Source organism: Pieris brassicae, chromosome 1 (assembly GCF_905147105.1).
Source record: "Pieris brassicae chromosome 1, ilPieBrab1.1, whole genome shotgun sequence".
Lineage (NCBI taxonomy): Eukaryota > Metazoa > Arthropoda > Insecta > Lepidoptera > Pieridae > Pieris > Pieris brassicae.
The window spans coordinates 9,653,603-9,677,345 of record NC_059665.1 but is presented as its reverse complement, the minus strand read 5'-3'; the positions used below and the strand labels follow the sequence as shown (position 1 = coordinate 9,677,345).

General features: G+C 31.8%; 3 protein-coding genes across 5 annotated transcripts; 2 read left to right on the top strand and 1 right to left on the bottom strand.

Moving 5' to 3' along the window:
- The first annotated feature begins 11,436 nt into the window (after positions 1-11,436).
- On the top strand, positions 11,437-12,633 carry LOC123720612 (ADP-ribosylation factor-like protein 2). The gene is made up of 3 exons (XM_045677303.1): positions 11,437-11,688; positions 12,128-12,226; positions 12,439-12,633. Exons 1-3 carry the CDS (start codon positions 11,437-11,439, stop codon positions 12,631-12,633), a joined length of 546 nt encoding a protein of 181 aa, XP_045533259.1.
- A 726-nt stretch (positions 12,634-13,359) lies between these two features.
- LOC123711187 (oocyte zinc finger protein XlCOF19-like) lies at positions 13,360-16,722 on the top strand. Of its 3 annotated transcripts, none has more exons than XR_006753914.1 (6): positions 13,360-13,665; positions 13,778-13,870; positions 14,410-14,578; positions 14,869-14,963; positions 15,642-15,817; positions 16,547-16,722. XR_006753914.1 is itself a non-coding variant. In XM_045663640.1 (6 exons), the coding sequence occupies exons 1-6, from the start codon at positions 13,564-13,566 to the stop codon at positions 16,706-16,708; spliced, it is 1,176 nt and encodes a 391-aa protein (XP_045519596.1). In that variant the 5' UTR covers positions 13,360-13,563; the 3' UTR covers positions 16,709-16,722. The 3 variants fall into 3 exon arrangements, 2 of the variants coding, with proteins under 2 accessions (XP_045519596.1, XP_045519603.1); XM_045663640.1 differs by having other exon boundaries at positions 13,778-14,249; XM_045663647.1 differs by having other exon boundaries at positions 13,360-13,700; positions 13,778-14,249.
- An 849-nt stretch (positions 16,723-17,571) lies between these two features.
- On the bottom strand, positions 17,572-23,430 carry LOC123711177 (dual specificity protein phosphatase MPK-4-like). The gene is made up of 8 exons (XM_045663628.1): positions 23,058-23,430; positions 22,757-22,888; positions 22,492-22,591; positions 21,845-22,080; positions 21,152-21,300; positions 20,428-20,598; positions 19,326-19,515; positions 17,572-19,064 (listed from the first exon to the last, which is right to left on the bottom strand). Exons 1-8 carry the CDS (start codon positions 23,164-23,166, stop codon positions 18,961-18,963), a joined length of 1,191 nt encoding a protein of 396 aa, XP_045519584.1. The 5' UTR covers positions 23,167-23,430; the 3' UTR covers positions 17,572-18,960.
- Positions 23,431-23,743: the final 313 nt, after the last annotated feature.

Genomic DNA, 23,743 nt, shown 5'->3' with positions numbered 1-23,743 from the left:
TCTATCTGCAGTCTGCAACGCATTGTTACATAAGAGTGAAAGTAAGCCGCACCATCTAAGCACCAAACCATTGTTTTTGCCTGCAACATTCATTATTGGCCATTGCCTGTTGTTTTGTAAAACATTGGTATTCTTTTACATTCATTTTAATACATTAAATTGTAAATTGGTTCTGACAAAAAAATCTATACATTTTTGATTAGTTGTTATGAGCAAATATTGTTTTCTTGGTGATCGAATTCATTGGTAGAAAAGACCAAGGCTAAGAGGGCACCTTAAAAATGATTGTTAGAAGATATATTAATAGGAAGCAAATGAAAAAAAAAATCCATGGATATATTTGGGAAAGCTGGGGGGTGGCTTTTAACCGTGAAAGAAAATAGGTTATTAGGATAATAAGAAAAACTTGTATACAACTAATCTAATCTGTATATTTGTAAATATTGGAAATAAACGGGCTTTATTTACACCACAAGCGCTTCCTGCATATGGATAAGTTTATTGTCATAAAAATCTATTGTTTAAGTTTCCGTATATTATGATTCCATTGTTTTCCCTGAAAACCCCAGGATTAGTTTGCAGTAAACACTTAACTTAATCACTTGCATTCGAAAATAACGTTTAAAAAAACGTATTTTACGATTTACGATATGTGTATCAAATATTTTAACGTGTACACATTTATCTACTGTAAATGTGTTTCGAGTGTTTTTCATTTAATTTTAATTATTTTTACTACAGTTAGAAAACCCAGTTATGCTATTACCATACTGTCTGTATAATAGCTTCCTACTTAACTTTTATAGTGAAAGTCTGATTTTCCGTTTGCACGCTCCAAAAGCTGTGTTTTTTTATATAGAATATGAAATAATTTTATAAGCAAACATACATCCAAAAATCTACGCGTCTTCTCACAATTAATCATCAAATATGGTTCATTTCCCTTTATTCACGAACAATAGAAAAACTCAACAAAAAAATCCTGGAAAATCTTAAAAAGTACAAGCGAAACACACTTCTGCGTGGTTACGTAACACAGAGTGCATTCACTCCGGGCGGAGGGGTGAAGCGAGAGAGAGCGCGGGGCGGGGAGTGTAGGAGAAATGCACTGACATAACCGCGGATTAATTTAATTGCAAGATTGTGTGATGAACGTCAGAATCGTAATAGATTAACAAGAAATCAGCAATAAGATGTAATTATAAGATGAAGTGAAGATTTCAGAGCTTCAGTATAGATCCAACGGATAAAAAAAGTATTTTACCGTTAAACCTTTTTTGTCTGTGATTTGTGTATCTGTTATGTAATCATTGGCTTTTTCCAATAAACAAAAAGGCTAGCTAGCTTTCTGTTCACACGCCGTCGAATTTTTGGGCGTAAGACCTAATCCCTCACGATTTTTTTATTCACCATACGAGCATGTTAGTGTTTAATGCGCAATAGACATAATGTTCATTGTTGCCGGGAACCCTTAGGGATGACAGCCGCACGCTGAAGCCACTTGGCCAACATAAACGCGTTAAAATTCCTGTAATACTCAAAAAAGCCTGATAATAAAATGTTTCAGCAGTCGTTAAAATGTCTACTAGTCTGTATGATTATATATAATTTAAAGTAATGAAATTAAAAACATACAAGGGACCAATACCAATTCTTAATGAACTAAATAACAAAACAAGCAGCAGTGAGCAATTTAGAGGAATTTGTAATTTTCTACCCTATCTCCGATTGTAAACTTCGATTTTGTTCCCTTTGGAGTGCAGACTCTTGGGCCGTGGAGTTCGAGTGCACGGGTGCTAATTAAAGATTGAAAAAGGCGCCTGGTAGATAGTACCGGTGAGCCCAAAGCTGCTTTCGTCGATCAATGAATAAGTATCGCAATACACCGAAGAATTGCTGTCAGCTTTAAAGGTACCGGAACCAAACTTTTTAAGTTTACTTTAATTTTCTTTTTTTAATTATTATTGTATATACTGAACAATTGTGTGTTGTACATAAATATTTCTATCTACCTATATAGCACGTATATTTAATTATTTTTTACTAAAATACCTTTTTAATATTACTAAAAAAACATAAAACTTCATATTGATGAATTTTCTCCAGGTGTACCTACAATCCTTTTTTAAGCGTTGCACATTTAAATTTCATACGAATATTTTTATGGTGCCCCGAGATAAGACTTCCCAAGTTGTCTCTATTTTCCCGGTAATCATAAACAACAAAGGATAGTATTAGCACATAATTAGAGGCATAGATCAAAGCGAGCGACGCCACAGGCGTTGCATTATTTATGGAGGCACGGAAGCGCACCGCTGGTCACACTCATATTAATAATGCCTAGATATTTGTTTAAATTATTAAATTTCAATGAAGCAAGACACGCCAAAAATGATACGAATCATCATACGGCATTTACAAGATAACAAGGAAACACACTAATGCTATATATTTTAATGTAACCCAAAACTGCTCGATACTTAGCCCAGCAATTTGCTGTTTTGAGGTTTTAAATGACATTTCGTACTTGCCATAAATAGAAAATGTTCAAAGTTGGATCTATACCGAACTTATCAAAATTTCAAAACTAAAATTCGAAGTGTAATTTTTATTGTATTTTTATGTAACATTTATGCACCATAATTGTAGACTATAGAAAATTCAATATATATAATGGGTGGGTGAAATATAATAAATACATTTTCAGTCATGTAAAATTATATTACTATTATTATAACAAGACCTAGACGATTTTGGGATTACATACATGTTTTAAATGTTACCTGAGCTTTGGAACAAAAAACGGTTTTATCAAATGTGAAAACTAGACAACATCACGGGCATCCGTAATTGTTACCGCATGTTACTTGGCAAGACGTTGATGTTGAGAAATCGCTTTTTAAACTTCAAATTACTTGCGCAATTTCCTCCACCACACAGCCTTGCGAACGTGCCGATACCTATATCTCACTGTTTGATTTAACTATAGTCTCAACATATCGCGTGATTTACAAGTGACAGTTGAAAGTACATTTAAATATGTGATAGCCGCTAGAGCAAAAGATTTTATATAATATCTGTTGTAATGCATGGTATTTAAGTGACTTATTATGTAGACCAATTATAAATTTTCTTACTTTTTTGTTCTATTATTATTCTAATAACTGTAACACATTATAGTTCATATTTTTGCCAAAAATATTGTGTAACTGAAGATGTTTTATATAATATTTAGTATGTATGTGGTCGTCAAAGACCACATGTTGTTATATGACAACTTAAAAAAAAATACTGGTAGTATTGAGATTTACATAGTTTAATCACTAATTATAGTTATAACAGAATCATTTATTATTTTATTTTATTAACACATGTTAAAACGAATACAATCAAATAATTATGAAAATATGATTAAAAAATTATGTGAAAATGACACCAAAACTTTAAAAAATCAGTGTATTTTTGTACTTCCCGTCAACATTGTTGCTAGTTGCCACCTATACCTCCAACCTTCCAAATGTATCTTAAAGGGTTTCAGTACCTGCGCTACAGCAGCATAGCAATCAGGCATTTTCTCTTAAATTTAACGTGATCTTCATGGGTGGGAGAAATAATGGGAACCTGCAAAATTTATCTTCTCTAGCAAAGGTCCTGCAAGGTTTGGTTCTCTAGATTGATCCACATGCGTTTAGAGTACACTAGTTTTCATAAAAAAAACAACGATTGTGTCAAAACGTAAAATATCTCATTAACTGAGTTTGCTGAATTCTTATTGTCTATGTAATTGACAGGACAAGGTTTTAATATAATTAGCAAAAATAAGATGAAATTTACAGAGTTTTGACGTTATTCTTGATTAAAATCTCACTGGAACTTTGACACATCGCACCGACACATCTATTTTTGAAAAAAAATTCCTTAAATAACTTCTTTTATTCGACTTTTGAAACGAGTCACTTTAATACGACTTAATATTTTCTAAAGAATTTTAAACAGGATTATTTATATATTATATACCTCGATTTGTACAATCTTTGCATCTTAGTAATTAGTATATATATATATTAGGTTTTATTATATTCAAGGTGTAGATTTTAGAGATCTCAATCCTTTCAACTTTCGGATGTCTTGTATCTATCAATTTATAGTATTTCACTAGCTTTTTTCCGCAGCTGCGTTCGCGTGAATTTCGTGTATTGTTGCAATTAAATTGGCAAAATGCATTAGGCCTAGGCCACCTATTCCTCACGCATCACACAATTTGAAATTCGTTAAAGCGCAAAAAGTTATCAGTTATATAAGTTATCGCGTTCGTAGAAAATAAAGTTAAAATTAATAAGCAATATATATGTATGTACAATAAATAATAAATCAAAAAGTATGATCATATATGCATATGAAAGAATCATATTACTCCATTACATAGCTTAACCAATGAAAAACACCTTACAGAAATCATGAAAGCACAATGATCTAAAGCTTTCAGAGTGAGTTGAAAAAGCGCGCCTGTGTGCAACTGCCAGTGCGCACAGACACAATACACTTTCACTGAGCGAACTATTCCTAAGCTCGCTTCACACTACTCTAAAACCAACACTTTCTTTTACTTTTTTATACATAGTATTACTTAATTTAGCAAGCACATAAGACTTATTACAAATATTTTGAGACGCAATTCAAATATGCCTAGTCAATATTATTACGGCTTAAACGCTTTAGTTAATAGGATTGAAGTTCAAATCAAGATAATTATTATGTTGTTCATTTAGCATAATATCACGAAAAAGGTCCTAAATTTCTAAACTTTTTCATATTTTAATATCTCGTTGTCTATTAGAAAATATACAGTTAAATATCAATGAAAAATCAGCGTCTTAAGATCGTAATTCAGAGAAGAAATGCTGCCAGTATAAAGGGTGGGGACTCTGGTTGGAGGACCAAACTTTATAAATCTATTTTAAAATATCATTTATTTCTTGGAATAGATCTAGTACAGGTAAGTAAGTCAATAATTGCTTAGTCTTAGTATCATTATAAATTTACCATTCACTAAAGCTTATTTGAAAAATCTTTACATGGTTCGATCAATCAGATAGAAATGTTAAATAGAGTTCCTAGATAAGTCCATTGTGAACAACGCATCTATTAGGAGCGCATTGTGTGCGTGTGTGTGTGTCTAATGCATCGGCACAATTTATATCACATAGAGCTGCCTATCTAATATTTTTCTAATACAGTTAATTTCTTATTCATAACTATTTTTTATATGTACTAATACGTCTGTAAAATTTAATTTGATAGACATCTTTATTTAAAATCTTTCTAAAATATCATTTAAACATTGGTAAGGTTGGCAAAGTTTACAAATATATATATTTTTTTGTATATCGTTACGTCTTTTCACTTAAAATGTAGTTAATATGTTTATTTTAAACATGAAACTAACGAAATCAGATCAGTTATAGTTTAAAAGACATAAATGGAAGAGGTCTTAAGCGAATTGGGCTTGAAAAACGCCTTTTTTATTTGTAAAAATACGAATTACACATCTTAATCTGCAATGTTGAGTAAATGACATTTCATTTATCTAACAATTTCAGCACATCTACTATCTATTGTTACGAGTTCCGAATCAATCGAAACCAAGAAACAATTTATTTATAATCTTGTATTCTTAATTATTATTATTATAACAATTTTCATTAATTAAAACAACATATTTATTTAGCTAAATTACTTATGATTATTTTTTCGAAGCAAAATGTAATTTGGAATCCTCACTTAAGATTCAATTTAGTGATTAAGTACGACTTTCGAATTCAAGTCACAAAGCGAATCGAACCGAAAGCCAAAATGGAAGTTCCTTCGGGAGTAAGGGAATTTAATTATAAATCTTGTAACTTAAAATAAAATAATAATCTTTTTTATTTATTCCATTCCATTGTTGGCTATATCATTAGTTTAATTGTTTTTTGTTGTGTATAATTTATGATGGCTGTAATACGAAATAAATAAATAAAACACGATATTAGTCACGTACACAAGTAACACATATTCCAAGTGAAATGGCTTATTACATAATCAGGTCAATGACACTGTTAAGCTAATTGTCTAATCTTATCTTATCTTTGTGACATCTGATGAGACTCTTCCTAACCAGTGTCTTACAGCTGCTATATATTGCTATTGTAGGCCCAATTGGGGATTGAAATTGCTATTGAAGCTATGTGGTAAGTTTACAGGTTGCAATGGGATTGTTACTAGTAGATATATTGTAAGTAAAAGTAGTAATTCCGATAGTAAAAATGCACTTTTCCGTACCTATTTTATCTCAACTTATGATAAGTATCAGATATATTCAGACTTCAGTTGCATCTTATAGAGAAGAACTCGGCAAAAACAATCATTTTTATGAAATGTTTCTGTTTTATCATTTGACATTACGCACGTAATAAACGTTAAGTATTAAATCTCATAAAATAATCAAGCATATAACATATATACATTTAACGTGAAGATATCCCCAAAATTGGTTTGATTCATACGTACATTTGAACATCAACGGCGGCCAAGCATTCAAAAATTTATCAGGCAATTTAATCCGCCTGATTTACTAGCACCGTGAACATTGCCGGTAGCCATCGTTATTATGAGTTATTTTTAAAGCATTTGATGAATGTGAATCCAATTTTGGGCGGGTTCACAACTCCATATGATGTCGATGCGTGCGGCGGTGGGGCGGGGGGGCTGCGTTGCAAAGACGTTCGTTGCTCTCGCGCAGGGCAATGACTCTTTCACCGCGGCTTTCGCGATAACATACTTTGTTGATTTAGACAGAGATGCACGTATACTATATGCCAATGTTAGAGAGGAACAGGCGATAGACAAAATGTTAATTAACGAATGTACTAGATTAGGTGTATCGAAAATAATACAATTTTGATAATACAAAGTAAAAGGTCATATATCACTTATAATAAACCTGGTGATTGGGAACAACTTTAAGTTTTGAAACAAGCTGTAAAATCGAATGAGCGAAGTCTAAAAATCCAACTTATTGAGTTCACTGTGGAATTTTATCCAACCACTTCAACAATAAATAAATAGACATTTAAAATGACAAAATAATATTTGTCTTTGTCGCAAATATTACATTTAACTAAAACTTATTTTGCAGATATGAGCGAGAATGTGCATTATTTACATAACACGACGTTTCAAATGCTTTACAGCAAACATAGCCAGCGAGAGTGTATCTTGCAGCCTAGTGGATTAATGTTTAAAGAACTTTATATCTCATTACAAAAAATGTATTTTATTTACATGAGAAACTTAATATGTACGAACAAGTTACACGTCGCCATCAGTCCCAATTTTAGTCATTCTAATATGTTTCATTAATGCCCTTTTGAATTAATTAAACGCACTAATACTACGAATGTTAGACGGTAATCGATTAAAAGACGTTTTCATTAAAAACAAATAAGCAAATATTTTTTGCAAAATGTAATTAGAAATATTAACTTTGAAATAAGGTCGCGGAGAAAACCACACAAGAGATAAACAAGCAGGATATCGTTAAGTTACTCGTTCGTTTGTTATAGACGAAGAGCGGTTCGAATCGTCGATGACCAATCCCTTTTCGAGCGGCTTGATCCTTTGGCGTTGCGTAGACATGTGGGGTCACTCTGCATCATCTACCGCATTTACCATGGACAGTTTTCAGAGGAGTTCTTCGGATTTCAGCAGAGTTTCATCTTAGGGTCCTTCAAGATAAGAGCGTACCAATTCTTAAAAGGCCGGCAACGCACTCGCGAGCCCTCTGGCATTGAGAGTGTGCCCATGGGCGGCGATATCACTTAACATCAGGTGAGCTTCCTGACCGTTTGCCGCCTGATTTATTAAAAAAAGACATCCTAGGATCGATTCCAAAAAGACTAAAACTAGACTTCTGAATTCATTCATTTTGCACATCGCAATGCTGTCAACATGGACATGACTTATTAAAGCAGGTCAAAAGAAATTTATGAAACATGACGGAAAGTTTGAAATCCCCTCGAATAATTGAAATGGCGCCACGTTTTTGAAATTATCATAATATTATCATTGATCAGGGCTTCATTTCGTAGAGTTTGTTTAGTGAATTTAAATGAATGATTTAATTTGTAGTTGCCATACGAAAACTGTAAAGCTCCCAGCGATAGTCTTGTGGGTCCATAGAAGTATTAAATGTATAATAAAATTTAAAAATAAATATATGTATTATATGTGTAAAAAGACAATAACAGCTGTATACACAAATAGTAATACAAAAAGGATTATCATTACAATTAAACAATTGTTTTTTCCAACCTTATAAAAATAAAATATTAAAAATACAACACAAAATTTTATAAAATTAAAGCCAAACTGCATTAAATAAAGTTTAGTGTTTAGTGCAGAACCCAAACTTGGGTAAAGGCTCTAGCTCATGGTATTCACTTTTAGTTTTCAAAATATCGATTATGCAGCTAAGCGGTATATAACAAAAATAAAATCAATAATAGTTCTACTTCTAGATTTTAGTATAATCACAAGAGAGAAGAAATACTAGAAGCTCAAGAAAACCCAATTATCAATAGCCTTTAATTTTATTATAACAATAATTGCAATAGGATTCGTGTTTAAGATTAACGTAATTATCTGAACGCATGCAAAGCGTAACAACCCGAGTGAACAACCTGGCTTTCACCCGCGCGACTTCACGTGACAGAAAGTGACAGTTTGTGACGCGCGCTGCACTTGTGACGTCACGCGGCTGCATTACAAACCTTTTTGGTCTTATGGTGACGCACTATGGCTAGACATTACCACTATTATGATACTACAGACTGACGTTGCCTTGCTACACTACATCAGTCACCCCGTGGTATTCGTAGGTTCAAAAGTTTTGGGTCCTTGTTTTTATTAATAAGAACTTTAGTAGCTCCAGTAACCGTAGTTTCTTTTTTTGTATTAACAGCAATATTAACAATATTATCGTTAGTTTAAATAAAGTTCATTTTATATTTTTATATAATTAATATAACACCGGTTCGAGTGCTTTAGGTCTGGCAGACATAATTACAAACACTTATCATCTTAATTGGTGTTTTGATTTGAATATATTGACAGTTATTGTACTTGGAGAATAACATTTCAACTACAGAATATTCAATAATCCAATCAAATTCTATATAAAAAAATTATTATCTATGTTTTCTATGAACTTTTCAGCCCACACATACTCCTATTGGGACAACTATTGGGCTAATAGTACAATATAAAGCTTATTATCCATATTTACATTATCGCACGATTAAATTTAATTACGTTTATGTATCATATAACGCCAAATGAAACAATAGGGAGGTCAGGGATTTTCATTGTTTTATTTTTAAATTGTTTTTCATTTATAAGCCAAGGCCAGGCGAACCCTCGATTATTTGTGAACAATAATAATAGGAATTAGAAATGTTTTTAAACATACATTAAGGCGACAAAAAACCCTCGAAGTCGTCCATGAAGGTCAGAATGATAACTAAATTAGGTAAGCCTTGTGTGTCTTAACTTTATTGACTGCACGCAACTTTGTCTAAGAAGAGTTAGATAAATGTTTTTATTATATTAATGAATTTCTAATTAAGGAAGTTTAGACTAAATTAATAAAAGATAACTGCTTTCCAGTTTTAAGATATTGGCACATTAAATTTTAGGAAAAGGAGGTTGCTTTTGGAGTTGACAGCTGACAGGGCGGTAAATCAAAGAGCGCAAAGATGGCGGCGATGAGTAGTTGTTGCGTAAATATGCAAACGTAAGTTCTCCGGTGTATTATTTATTGATTGTTGAAAAACAATGGCGGTCGCTTGTAGCTGCTAGTGAGTCAGTGTGCCAAGGGCACGCTGGCCTAGTTACACAGCTCTGCGCGCCGAAATTCGCGGGCTTGCTAACCTCATTGAGTAGGGAGGGGCTCTTGACGGCGTTTCGATAAATAATGTTAGTATTTGAGATATTTTATCTGATTTAACAATTCATTACGTATAATAAAAAATGTGTAACGAAATTGATGAATAAAATATCAATTGTCTTTCAAAGTAAATATTACTTATCGTAAACACATAATTATTTTTTACTTCCAGTTAGAAAAATTATATTACGCGTGACCTTGTTGGTAAATTTCTAGAGTTTATCATTATACTTACATTTAAAATATATTATTTTGTCTTGGTACATTATTTTATATATTTTATTACGTAATAAATTACACTTTCCGAGTTCTAATCATAAGTCATCGATAGGTTGTGGCCTAAGCAACATCACTAGCGTATCTTAAAGAGCATTAGGCTATGTTACGTAAAGCAAGTTTAAGGCTGTATCATACACTTGCCGGACAGAGAATGCCAGCTTATATGCTACGCAAGGTTCTTATCATGGCAATCTTTTTATTGGCTGGCTAGAGCTGCCCACGGCATCATTTGCGCCTTTCATGTAAGAGCTCTTAGTTGCTAAGCAACGTTAACATCGAATGTTTTTTTAACTCAACTCAAAATATAACCTCGATATTCGAGATTCAAATTTAATTCATGAATACCGGCAATTCATATAAGTTACAAAACATATTCTCTTTAAGGTCGTATGCAGTACTAGTAATAAATTTCATTACTAAGGAACCTTTTTAAAGAGATATTATTGAAACCAAAAATTTGCAATTTGTTGATGAGTTCTAAAATGTTATTTTGACTCAAAAGATGGCGAGTTCTGTTATCTCGACACAAAGGCACAAAGAAAACCCTGAGTTTTCACGTCTGAAGGTCAGTTTGTATCTGTACAATAGTTACTCACTTTTAATTAATTAATGGGTTGTCTGACTCCATAAACATGAGGTTGCCGTCTTAAAAGCCACGATAGTGCTTAGGTAGCTAAAGCTTTCTATTACTCAACATTTCCTTAGAAAATACTCTTAGTATTTTAAAATTATATTAAATTTAAAATGGGCTAAATTCTCAATTATTATTTTTTTTGAGAACGGAATTCAGAAAACCTCATAATCTGAAAGTGATTCTATACAATAAATTTTGACAGTAGCAACATAATTAAGGCCTTGCCTTCTATATGAATGTGTTCTAAATCATTTTACTCAGCTATAGTTTCAACCAACAATACAAGTGACTTAGCTGTGGGGCAATCCACTCCCGCGATATTGGTATTTTAGTGGCAATGTTACATTGAGATTCGTGTACAAGTTTGAGGCCTTGTCTCAATGTCATCTGGTACCACGAATTATGTATCACGTACAGATATTATTATTTATTATTCACGACACGACATTTTTAAATGCAGCGCCATCTGTCGTGGAATAGTTAACTTACTCGTTGATAAATTACCATGGTTTATATACTATTGAATTAACAAAGCAATATGGACGATCTAGATGATAAGATTCCCGTTCTCTGTGTGGGTCCTAAAGGATCTGGAAAAACAACTTTATTAAAGAAATTACAAGACGCTGAAGGAATAGATTATACATACAGTCCAGTAGCAACGATTGGAACAAATATTTACGATCTGCATTACTTCAATAGACATGGAAAAAAACAGGTGGTAACCATACGAGAGGTAGGCGGTGAAATGTCACAGCTTTGGCGTAATTATCTTGAAGGAATTGGAAAGGTGGGCATCTATTCTTAGAGTTCATTATATACCTACTATTGTGTGACATCATCACACCACATAAATGTTTTTACCAGTATCTACCTTTACCTGTACCTTTCACTATTGTATCTACAAACTACTCGTTTATTTTTCTACTTATGTAAATTTCTACATCATTTAAATTTATATTATAGACGAACATTATAGTATATCAATGGTTTTTCAGAAGTCATATTATATAGTCATATAGTTGTATTTCTGCATGGAAGTTCAGAAGGCCGTAACGCACTTGTAAGCCTCCTAGTGTTTAGGTGTTGCATGGGCGGTCGTTCACTTAAATCTAAGTGAACCACTGATATAAGTGAATCCGGCTTCTCGTTTGCAGCGATATTAAAAATATCTTATCATAAATTCTTGATAATTAAAAAAAATATATTTTAACTCTATCATCCCACAGGTAATATTTGTAGTGGATACATCGAACTTATGCCAAATATCTGCAGCAGCCGTGATGTTGTACACAATTCTCGCTGAACCAAAACTACAGCGAGCAAAGGTTCGTTTATGAACCTATATACTATATAGACGATATAATCGACTACAAATACAATACACAAATATAATAATTTATGAATGTTTCTTTATGGCTGTGAGAGGCTGTAAGTCATTAATTTCAGGATACATCCTATCAAAACCATACATTACAAAGACATTCTTTGTAATATGATGATATAGTTTGTTCTAATGTTGTATTTCAATAATTTTCAGTTTATTTTAGTTTTAAGCAAGATGGACGCAGCGTACAGACAGATGCGCAATGAAGCGCTTTTAATGCTTCAATTTACTAGACTAAGTAAAGAACTGCGAAATGCCCCTATTCTACTAGAAGCTGCACCCTTGACGGGGATTGGCTTGGACGATCTTCGATACCAGCTAACGGATACAAAAACTATTTCTAAATAAAAACAAAATTCTATTTGAAGTTTCAATGACATTGACCCACTTATTTCATGCAAATTCTCATAATGAGAGATGGATAGGCGCGGTAATTATTGTAAATTGTGAAATAGGTATTTGGTAATTTGCACATTAACTCATAATTTGCGCATGAAAATTAAATGCATAATGCAGAGTAATTTTGGTTTATTGAGAGTAAGAAAGAAGTTAAGTGTGTCTTGTTAGCAATAAATTAATATGTTATTATAATATAAATGAGAACTCATATGCGAGTCGAAATTGATGAAAGTAAAAGAAAGAATTAATAAAATATTTTTAATAGCTGCTACGTTTCTGATCTTGATTGCTAGCAATGAATAATTCATTAAATTAATCATAAAGTATTTTTATTGAAAAGGTTGATTCGCTTTTTTATATAAATTAAGTCTCTCTATTTCTCTTTTAGCAAGAAGCTTAAAATGTTTGAAATATAAATAAGCTTTGTTCGATTCGATCTATTGATAATTATTTATATGGGTTTTTTAATAATTTATTTATACTAATCAAATTAACTAGTGTAGCGCTTTCATAGTTAGTCTTGACATGCATACGAAATAAAGATTTTTAAGAGCAACGCCATCTACTGCCTAGTTATAGAACGACGCCGTAACTCTTTATTATTGTGAGTTATGGTTTTTGTAATCATAATTACCGATTTCAAATTTGACATTTGTTTTGGTTGTGTAATGTGTATCCATTAAAAAACTTTGTACAAATTATATGCTTTCATTTTATTATATGATTATTTAGAATACATAGTTAAGGGCCTGTATATTCAATGTACTTTGCGGTTCAAATTTTAAGCCTTTAGGCTTTATACTTAAACTACTCTAGAAATACAATATATAGTATTTCAATCGATTAACAACATACAATAATAAGGACTTCTCTAGTAGCATGGATGTAAATAATATGTGCAGAGGATGTATGCAACAAGTGTCATGTGATGAGGAATCCACTAGAATCGTGGAAATGTTTTGTTATTGTACTAATATTTCGGTATGTTTACCTTCAGATTTTTAATATGAACTTGGGTAATTTGCTTATAATTATCATGAATAATGATTATAACTTTGTTAATAAGCACAACTTATTATTCTATGCTTTTCAGATATCAGGCGATGAGAATTTACCAAAACGTTTCTGTTATGAATGCAGAAAAGATATAGAATTAGCATTTACTTTCATAAAAAAGGCTCAAAATGTAAATATAACTCTCCAAAACATCACTTCAAGAAATACAAGTGTCATTGTACCAAACAAACATAAAGACATCCCTATGATATTAACTTTACCCAATTACAAGTTATGTGTAGGTGTAACTAATGTAAATCATAATACAATTATTACAAATTCTAGTCGATTGAATAATGAAAATTGTTTTAAAAAATTAAATGAAATAAGAAATGATACAACCATAGAAGATGAAATAATATCAAATAAAACCAAAGAAGTAAATACAGAAAATAAACCACATTGCTGTCCCGTTTGCAAAAAGAGTTTTATGTTTAAGTATTGGTTATCAAAACATATGGAGGATGAGTGCTCTGGCCAGGAATTTGTATGTGACATTTGTAATCAAAGTAAGAATAAAATTAAGTTATGAAATTATAATAACAATTAATACTTTCTGTTGTCTATAGGCATAAAATATAGTATCTACATCCTCCATAATTAAAATAAGCTTAAAATAGGATATGTAGTGGAGGACACAGAATTAAAAAGGAAGTGTTTACATTACAGAGTTCATAAAAAAATCAAAATTAGCACAGCATCTACAGATTCATACTAAAGACTGCAAATATTCATGCAGTATGTGTGGCAGACAGTACAAAAGACGGAGATATCTAACATCACATCTAAAGACACATTCTCTTGATAGACCTTATGCTTGTGAAAAATGTCCTAAAAAGTATGTGTTTATATAATATACCATTCCTTATTTTAGAAATGGATGACAAAACTAAATTTATTAATATTCACTATTTAAAAATGTTAAATGAATCACAATCTTTTCTTTTCTTTCATTTTAACACAAACATTTTTAAAAATAATAATCAGAGTAAAATTTTAAATGGCAGGTAACGTTAAGAGTTGATACAATGGGAGAAATGTATATATGTATATCATTGAAAATCACCAAACAATACTGTCAACTAAGAAAATAATACTTTACAAAATGACAATTTAAAAAAATTTCAGGTTTAAATTAAAGAAAATACTATTAAGCCATATGAAAACACATGATGTTGTAAAACAATATCTTTGCTCTATCTGTGGTTGGAGCAGCAATCTTTGTAAGTAATTAATTATTAACATTTTCTTTATCTCTTTAAAAAATATTTTTCTTAAACCAAATATATGTTTTATGAGTGTAGTTTTTTTATTGTTTTTGGGGTGTGCGAGATTCAATCCTAGCAGTTCAAGGGTATCTTTACCTTGAGATCTTTCTCAAAACAATTTTTGTGAGAACATGCTGTATTTCCAGAATATTCACAAAAAATATTAGCAAGGTCACTATATATTTTCGTGTGTTAGAAAATAAGATAAAAACTAGTTTATGTTCTATAACTTTGTACATTTAAATTTCGAACTAAAAATATCAGTTGTTAAATTATTAAAGCTAAAATCTCTACTATAACTATTTTTGTTTCTTATGGAAAACAAATAGGCGTTTCAGTCTCGCTCTAAAAAGTGCGTTACTTTAACAATATTATTAAGTTAAATAAGATCAGGGTTAAAATGCAATTTTGAAAAAGGAAATTTCTAATCGCGTTACTTGTTAGTAGAGTAATAGATTGCTAAAGAGCTGTTGCGCAATCCAATCAAACGACACACTCCTTTTATTTATTTATTAACGGAGATTTCGCTTCCTGGCAAAATAATAATTATTTAAAATTGGTAAATACAGACAGTGTATTTGCCTTCCCAAATTGATCAATGAAACGAACACAGAAATGTCTGTCATTTTTCAGCGGGAAACTTACAGACTCATCTAAACACACACACGGGGGCGAAGCCCTACGCCTGTAGAACTTGCGGCTTTCGCACGGCAGCGCCTAACTCGCTCCGGAGCCACGAACTGCGTCATATCCAGCGGCGTCCATACGTATGTACTTGTGGGAAGGCTTTCTATGACTCCAGTGCACTTGTAAGTTTATTTATTCGTGAAATGCTTATTTTTGCCTTTTGCGATCAAATTAACATTATCAATATATTTTACTGCTATTTTTGACATAGTTTGAGTGTACGACAACGTTAATCGTAAATTAATCAATAAAGCTTATTCATAAATTTGACGAATATTAAATAATCCTAATCCTTGGGATTGATTTGCTCCAGTTCAAACAATTTGTATGACTCAATACTTAGCGATTAAAAAGAATGGCGGAAAGTTACTTACCCGCTTACGCCCTTGACTTGCGAACTGGTAGTAAATGTAAATTTACAATTAATTTAACTTATTTTTGACGTCCATAAGTGTACTTGTCTACCTATATGAATAAAGATATTTTGAGTTTGAGGTTATAAACCAATGCATTTTAAGTAGGTATTTTGCTACATATCGAATAACTGTAGCCAAAAAAAATATTAAAATAAATCTTTTAATCTATCTTCGACATGAACTTGTTCTTATTAAAAATTTAGTCTTGTAATTTCTATAATTCATTTATAATTTAATATGAATAATAATTTAAGTTACTTATCAAGTATATAAAAAAGTGGTTGGGAATTCACGCACTTTATCAATGTTAAAATTAACTCGGACCTCAAACGAACGAATATCTGGTTTTTTATAAATATTGAATTAATATAAATCGTAAATTCAGTTTTTACGGCTGCTTAACTCATTTTATGTCCAAATAATTATATTTTACAGAAACGACACAGCCGCACGCACTCAGGCGAACTGCCATACAAGTGTGCGTTGTGTTCGCGCGCCTTTCTCGACAGTTGGAAGCGAAAAACTCACCTTATACGGGTACACGGACTGGCATTGGAGGATATACCACGAATGCGGAAAGATGGAGCGACGTATTAAATAATAATTTAACACTTTGTTCCTTTATTTATTTATAAAATCTTGCCCACACTTAACACGCTGATTCGTTGGTACAAGAAAAATAATATACAATAATGGTCACATACAAGCACTTCTAGACAAACAACACACGAGGAGATAAAAAAGAAAACAAAAGAATTAAATTATAAAAAACTGTTAAATATGTATATACTGGCATACAAGAAGTTGCCGTGGTAACATACTTGTTATAAAAAATACGAGTCGATCTAAAAATGTCTCATGAAAAACTATCGTATTTCTTTAATATAAATAAAACTGATACATATCTATCTCTCTTGTGGATTTGTTAAAACTTTACAAAAACAAAAGCAAAATTGATTTCAAAGTGTGAGGAGAGCAACTATGTAAACCGAGCCTAACTACTTTATCAGAATGCTCTATCTGGATGTCGGTGAGTTTTGGCAACGAGTTTTTCTGAAATGAGGCAATACGAAATTTAAATTTTGTAAAATGGTTGAGGCAATCAACCTTATTCTTAAACATCTTATAGCAACCGATCAATTAATTTTCTACGATTCCTCAAGAAAACATCGTAAAGTTCGCTTGCCTAGTTTCGTATGTTGGCAACTGAATGTAAAACGAAAAGAATTGTTTTCCGATGTTACATACATCGGAAAACAATTCCGGACAGCTGAGTATTGGCTTTGTGAAGAAAAAAGATCAATAATTAATAATATTAGTAAGGGAATAAATAATATAGGGAATTCTTAGACTTTTCGACTGACACTTGGGGTTTGATACAAGAAAAATTTTCATCACAGTCATATATTTTCAATTCAATTTCTAACAATAAAATCGAACATTACAAATAGATTAACAAATATAGATGGAAAGACAGTTATTGTACACAGTGATTCAAATTATACCTAAAAGTCAAATTTGTTTGATTTTATACCATTTAGGAAATAAAATCTATCGTTTGACTGCTTTTCGCGACTGTTTGTTTTTTTTTAATTTTTCCTACGGCAATATTGTCGAGGTAGTCGCCTGTAAAATACTAATTCCTTTTTTATATATTGCGTTTACGCGGTGATTAAAAGGGACAGAACAGTGCATTTGTTAAATCAATATCAATGATTTATAGGTATTTTATACACTTATTAACTTATTAATTTTTTTTTCTTAATTTATATTACCTGCCAGTTCACAAACCAGACACAGAGAACAGACAAACTAACAATAAACTCTCTGCAACTTCTTTTAAAACAAGTGTTCATATAAGCTATCTCTGCCTAACATTACACAAATCCAACCATTTCGAGTAACGATCTTATTCATAACACTACAAATATTTTTAAGAAAGTTTTCGATATAGAATATACACATATTGAACAACAATCTATAATTATTTCAGTTTTAAACCGGAAAAGTTTTTCATATATAATCTATGGCCTACCTAAAGTCAAGAACTCAGTACCATTCTTAACGAAGGCATGGTCCAGAAAAAACAGGAATAGAACCCAAATTTATTAGTTATGAAGCGATACTTACGGCTATACTGAGGCCTTCACGCTAGTCACTGGTTAGATTGGTCATACGTTATAACACCATCTTCAATCCTAAAATTCTTTACATCAAGATCGACTTGAAAGGGTCCCCATTCCTATAGCCTACGCTCTTCCGAAAGAGTACATGAATTCTCAACACTTTTCCTTTCGTGGCGAATCCTCTTCCTCTTCCTCCTTCACTATCGTATATACAATAATTACTTGGCCACATCGTATCCCTAACATTATTTAGAAATCATGATTCATGTCTCCTTTAAGTTCTTTATATCATTTGAAGTTTTACACTTCTTGTGAAAGAAATCGCTCGAAAGCCAGCCGTTGCTCTCATTATTTAATAAATCTAATTATATTGATTATTGCAACGAATTGTCAAATTCATAACAATAAAATTGTGTAAATATTGAGCTCTATTCTAACGCATAGGAACAATATGATCTGCTGGTTGGTAGAAATAAACGAACATACATACATTATTTAAATAACAATTTTGCACCAAATGGAAAGCTGTAGCGACACGGAGAGATACAATTTGGCAAAATTGTCTCTGGATTTAAGATATACAAATTATATTTCTTTTCGTCGAATTTGGTCGAATTTTATACTAGAATCCTTTAATATGCATCTATTTTCTTCAACGACACGCTTAATACTTGCGGTTCCTACATAACCAATCTTTCCGTTCACTATATTTTAAGTTGTAATTTAAAGAGTGACCTGAACATTTTGCACGATATTAGACCATTCGACCTTTGATGGGACTAAGTAAAACGCTGGCGCCACCTTTTGCCCACATGGACACTTACATCCTGAAAAAAAAACAGAAATAAAAAAAGCCCGAATAAAATCTTGTCATATTTATGTTTTTTGGTATCGTATATTCCTTCTTATTCGCACAAACTGAATTACTAACACTGAATGAACAAGCTTCATTAAAAAACTAATAAGTAAAGAGCGTTTTTCGTATTAGTGAGAGTATTTCGTGTAAGTGTGTGTATGTGTGAGTTAGTAGACTATTTCGTATAAGTGTTGTCTGGCACTTATAATACTAGATGCACCCATTAACATACCCATGAGCCAGCTAAAGCTGCCGATCTTATTATTACACTTAGGGCAGTGCAACTTCCCAGATGGTTCCCGCGTGACATCTGGCATCCAGGCCATGGGCTCCACAAACCACATCAAACGACACGCCTCTACCGCGTCCGCGCGTGTTATGCATGCATCTACCATATTCTCCTCATTATATCCGTCCAGCACCTGGTTCAATTATAAATCTATATTAATAAAAAATAATCGCGAAATCGCGAGGCTACGTTGGTGGGATGGAGTTGTGAAGGACCTCGAAACAATAGGGGTTCGCAATTGGAAACGGGAAGCTCTCGATAGATTGCAATGGCGGAGTGTACTTGAGGAGGCTAAGCTAAGTATAGGTAGCCATTGATGATGATGAACCGCAGAATATGTAGCTAAGCTCACTCGAAGCCGGCTGGAGCATTTCGAGTATTTTATTTTATTACTTGAACTCAGTGGAATGTTTCAATGGAGAGAAAAAGAGGCTATGTACAAAAATGATATTAGGGCGAAACCATATTAAGTTCGTGGGGGCAGCTAGTCAATAATTAATAAATTGCCGTAATATTAAAAAAAAACTAATAATAATAATTAATATTTTAAGAAAGCAGTTATATACACGAAGATAAATTAACGTTATTGCCTAAATTCTATGAATTTGTTTTTAACTTTTCTGAATATACAAATATAAAAAAATAATCTTCATAAAATAATGTCAATGTGATCTTAACATCCCATAAGTTCAAAATATAGTTGAGCAAATTGGTATTGGGACCGATGTCACACCATATTTAATGACAAAGTAAAGTTTTGATTTGTTTTCCGTTTTGGTTAAAACTAATTAGACAGAAAATAATTTTAATTTTATCACTAAAAGACTGCATTACAAAAATTACAAATAGAATCAAAAAGTATGAGTGGTCTTCAACAATCTAATAACAAAAATAGTATAGTATTAAACTCATCATGAGGGCCAACCTGCACAAAGGTTGTTGTATATTGAAAACCTACAAAAAAATCTTGTAAATTGTCAGTGAATAAGGCCTTATCAAACTAATTTGATGGAAGCCATGTTACAATATCTTGATCAAAATTCACCTGACTCGGTCCATCATCATGCACTGTGACTCCACAATCTTTATCTTCAATGATCTGACAAGCGAGGCTCTTTAGTTTGTCAATCAGCAATTGTCCATTCTCGGCACATGTGAGTCCTGTTAGAGTACTGGGAGGAGGCCGCATTCCCTTTTTTGCTAATTCTATTTTTACCTAGAAACTTGCGAATTAGTATATAATCGATGAATACAAGTCAGAACATGCGCAGTCCTTCCAGCGTCGCTTTATAGAGTTAACACTGTACATTTAAAAATATTTTTTTTTGTTTTTGGAATAATACAATCAAAAGAATTGTAAATTAAAAATACATTTTTTTAATTTGGAATAATAATTCATATTTTGGATTTTCTAATTAAATTTGATCTAACGTAATTGTTAAATCTATTTAAAGAAAAAAGAATTATATAAAGGACATGATCGAAAGACTTTAGCCTAACCAAAAAATATATTCAGAGTAGATTTGAAACTAAATTTTTGTGCTTTTTAGCAATTGTTAACACTGTAAGTTCTTTAAAAAAATGTGACAATTTGAGTTTAACAATATTTTATATTGTGTACTTAAAATTTTTGTTAACTGTAAGATTTTTTCTGTTAACGGACTATTTTACAATACAGATAAATAAGTTTAGCAGATGTCCCTGGATATTAGGATATCATAATGCTATATTTAATTTTTAATGTTATTTCCCATGATATAAATATGTACCTGTTTGGGTATGTGCGGTATAATATTGCTTTGTCCGGCCACTATTCGACGACATTTTTTACATCTGTACACGATGGGATCCGGCCGCTCTCTAACAAGACCTGGATCTGGCTTCACCAAATCTGCGAATAGCTGCGGCAGGATTTTTACTAGAAATAAAATAAGCTTTTGAATTAAAAATAAATATATGGTGCTTGGTAAAGTATACCTTTAATAGGATAAGCACATTTATGCGTCTATTTCATAGATAGATTTTTTGACCCTATAGCCCTCACATTGTCTCAACACAAAACGTTTGTGATTTGCCAGGACTCAAACCAAGGACCTCCAGATGTTACGCCATGTATTGAACTTTATACCATGACTTATTTTTAAATTCACAATGAGTAATTAAAATTCGCTCCAACAGTGAAAAAAACATGGTTAGGAAACCTTAGAAAGGCAAGCCTTCGATCCAAAAAGTCACCAGCGTGTTTCAGACGCAGGAGGCTGTTCACCTAATTTCCTATTAGTTTGACAAATGATCATGAAACAGATTCATATCTGAGGCCCAAACCTAAAAAGGTTGTAATGACACTAATTTATTTATTTTATTTTATTTTATAAACAATTGAAAACTTAAAATAATTACATGATACTGTTTAATATTTTTTTTTAAATATTATATAAGGTAATATAAACTTTTAATAATACCTTGTTTTAATTTCTGTCCTGCCATTTTCAATCTGAACTGCTTAAACCTTGGATCATCCCTGTTTAACTGATATCCCATATGTCCAAATAACTTCAGTTGAGCTACAAACCCCACATTTGGTCCAATGAACCTACGCTTGCTTTTCACAAGGACAAAAGCATCTTCATAGCAAAGACAATATTTCTCCATAATGTACCCAATAACAATGGCTGCTGATCTTGATACACCAAAGTAGCTGGGAATTGAAGAACAATGAGATGCATATTATAAAGGGAATATAGTTTTGCAGGAAAAGTAAAAACCAAAGCAACAGCTTATTTTATAAAATATAATACAGGTCTTTAGCCTGTTTATTTGGGCACATGATCAAAATAAATATAATAACACAAGAATAACAAAAATAGAGCAGCAGAAAAAAATCACAGTTTTGTGGACCACTGCACTTATTACGGTCTACTGTTTGATTTTCAATCATGCATGAATTAATTATGAACTTTTTAAAATCTTTTAATTTAATTGATATTGAGTTGTTAATTGTAAAATAGAAAATTATAATACATTTTACATTTATTACACTAATTTAACTATATTAAAATGTATAATAGAATGTACATAAAACACTTTAAAATTAAATTCAAATACAAACCAATGTACAAGCACAGTCCCTCCATTTGCAATAGCCTCTTTAATAAACTCATTGCAGGTTGGTAGCTGAGTAATCAAATCTTCTTTTGGTATATCGGCCACTGAAAAAGTTAATTCATTTAACAGTATTTACTTACCTAATATGTGAGGATCTTTTTCAACATTAATTTAAGTTGTTTAAATATTCTGTTTGCAATATAACATTTCTTACATAATTTTTTATTTATATGTGTTTGTGATACATGTTATTTTATTTATGTTCTTACATTTCACAAACTTGAAGGTAAAGGTGTGACGGTCAAGTACTGTTCGGGGAAGTGGAACTAGGTCCAATGTAAGAATGTGTGTTATCTTCAGCTTCTCAAGTGTCTTGTGGTCTCTGGCACATGCTAGGTTACCTGGAATTTACAGTTCAACAATTAACGTTATTATTTAAGCCAACACATCTCAAGATGAACAATTAAGGCTTATATCAAATAGACATTAAGAGACGAAGATTCGTGTATCGATAATAACTAAGGATAGTCAGATTAATGACGATTTATTTGAATGATTATTTAAACATACCCAAAAAAAGTCCGTCATCGATTAAATCAACGCTTATGTCTAAGTCATCAGCATCATTCTTAAGCGAATCACTCGCGTGGATTTCCACTTCTGCTACTTGTTTAGCCATTTATAATTAATATACAAGGGAATTAATGAGTTGTTTCTTTAAAAAGAGGAAACAATGATCAGGAAAAATATGGTTTACATTCAGTTGGTAAAATGCGGTTATGATTAATTAGAGAGAAAGCAATATTGTTTACGAATAACAATCTTGATTTAACACTGATTATGTAAGTACCAGTAATGAATATAATTTCTAGTCTGGTGTGTTTGGAATTTGCAAATTAGAAATTGCAATATTTATTATTTAGCACTTCGCGCAAACGCAAACAGCGCGCGCTGAGTTTTGAAATTTTACTGTCAAATGTCCATTTCATAGTGCAACTGTCAACTATCAAGTAAAGTATAAGTAGAATATTTATTGCTTTACTGTAAATATTCTATTACCTTATAACTAATTGGTACTTTTGTTAAATAATTGTTCCATTCAGCTTGTGTAAAAATAATAATTGCGATATGAGATGGTAGGCCAAGCATAAAGTCTTTGATAAAGATTAAACGTCAACACTGAAGGTTAAGTATGACTCCTATGTCGCAAAACTAATTAGTTTTTGATCTTATACTAAGTAGTCGAAACTTGCCAG

Excerpts from the sequence above, each read along its gene's own strand:
- LOC123711187 (XM_045663640.1), top strand. The coding sequence starts at position 13,564 with ATGGATGTAAATAATATGTGCAGAGGATGTATGCAACAAGTGTCATGT. Across the intron at positions 13,666-13,777 it reads GTTATTGTACTAATATTTCG|ATATCAGGCGATGAGAATTT; the intron begins GTATGTTTACCT and ends TATGCTTTTCAG. Across the intron at positions 14,579-14,868 it reads TGTGAAAAATGTCCTAAAAA|GTTTAAATTAAAGAAAATAC; the intron begins GTATGTGTTTAT and ends AAAAAATTTCAG.
- LOC123711177 (XM_045663628.1), bottom strand. The coding sequence starts at position 23,166 with ATGGCTAAACAAGTAGCAGAAGTGGAAATCCACGCGAGTGATTCGCTT. Across the intron at positions 22,889-23,057 it reads CGATGACGGACTTTTTTTGG|GTAACCTAGCATGTGCCAGA; the intron begins GTATGTTTAAAT and ends TGTAAATTCCAG. Across the intron at positions 19,065-19,325 it reads CAGCTTTAGCTGGCTCATGG|GATGTAAGTGTCCATGTGGG; the intron begins GTATGTTAATGG and ends TTTTTTTTTCAG.
- LOC123720612 (XM_045677303.1), top strand. The coding sequence starts at position 11,437 with ATGGACGATCTAGATGATAAGATTCCCGTTCTCTGTGTGGGTCCTAAA. Across the intron at positions 11,689-12,127 it reads ATCTTGAAGGAATTGGAAAG|GTAATATTTGTAGTGGATAC; the intron begins GTGGGCATCTAT and ends ATCATCCCACAG. Across the intron at positions 12,227-12,438 it reads CAAAACTACAGCGAGCAAAG|TTTATTTTAGTTTTAAGCAA; the intron begins GTTCGTTTATGA and ends AATAATTTTCAG.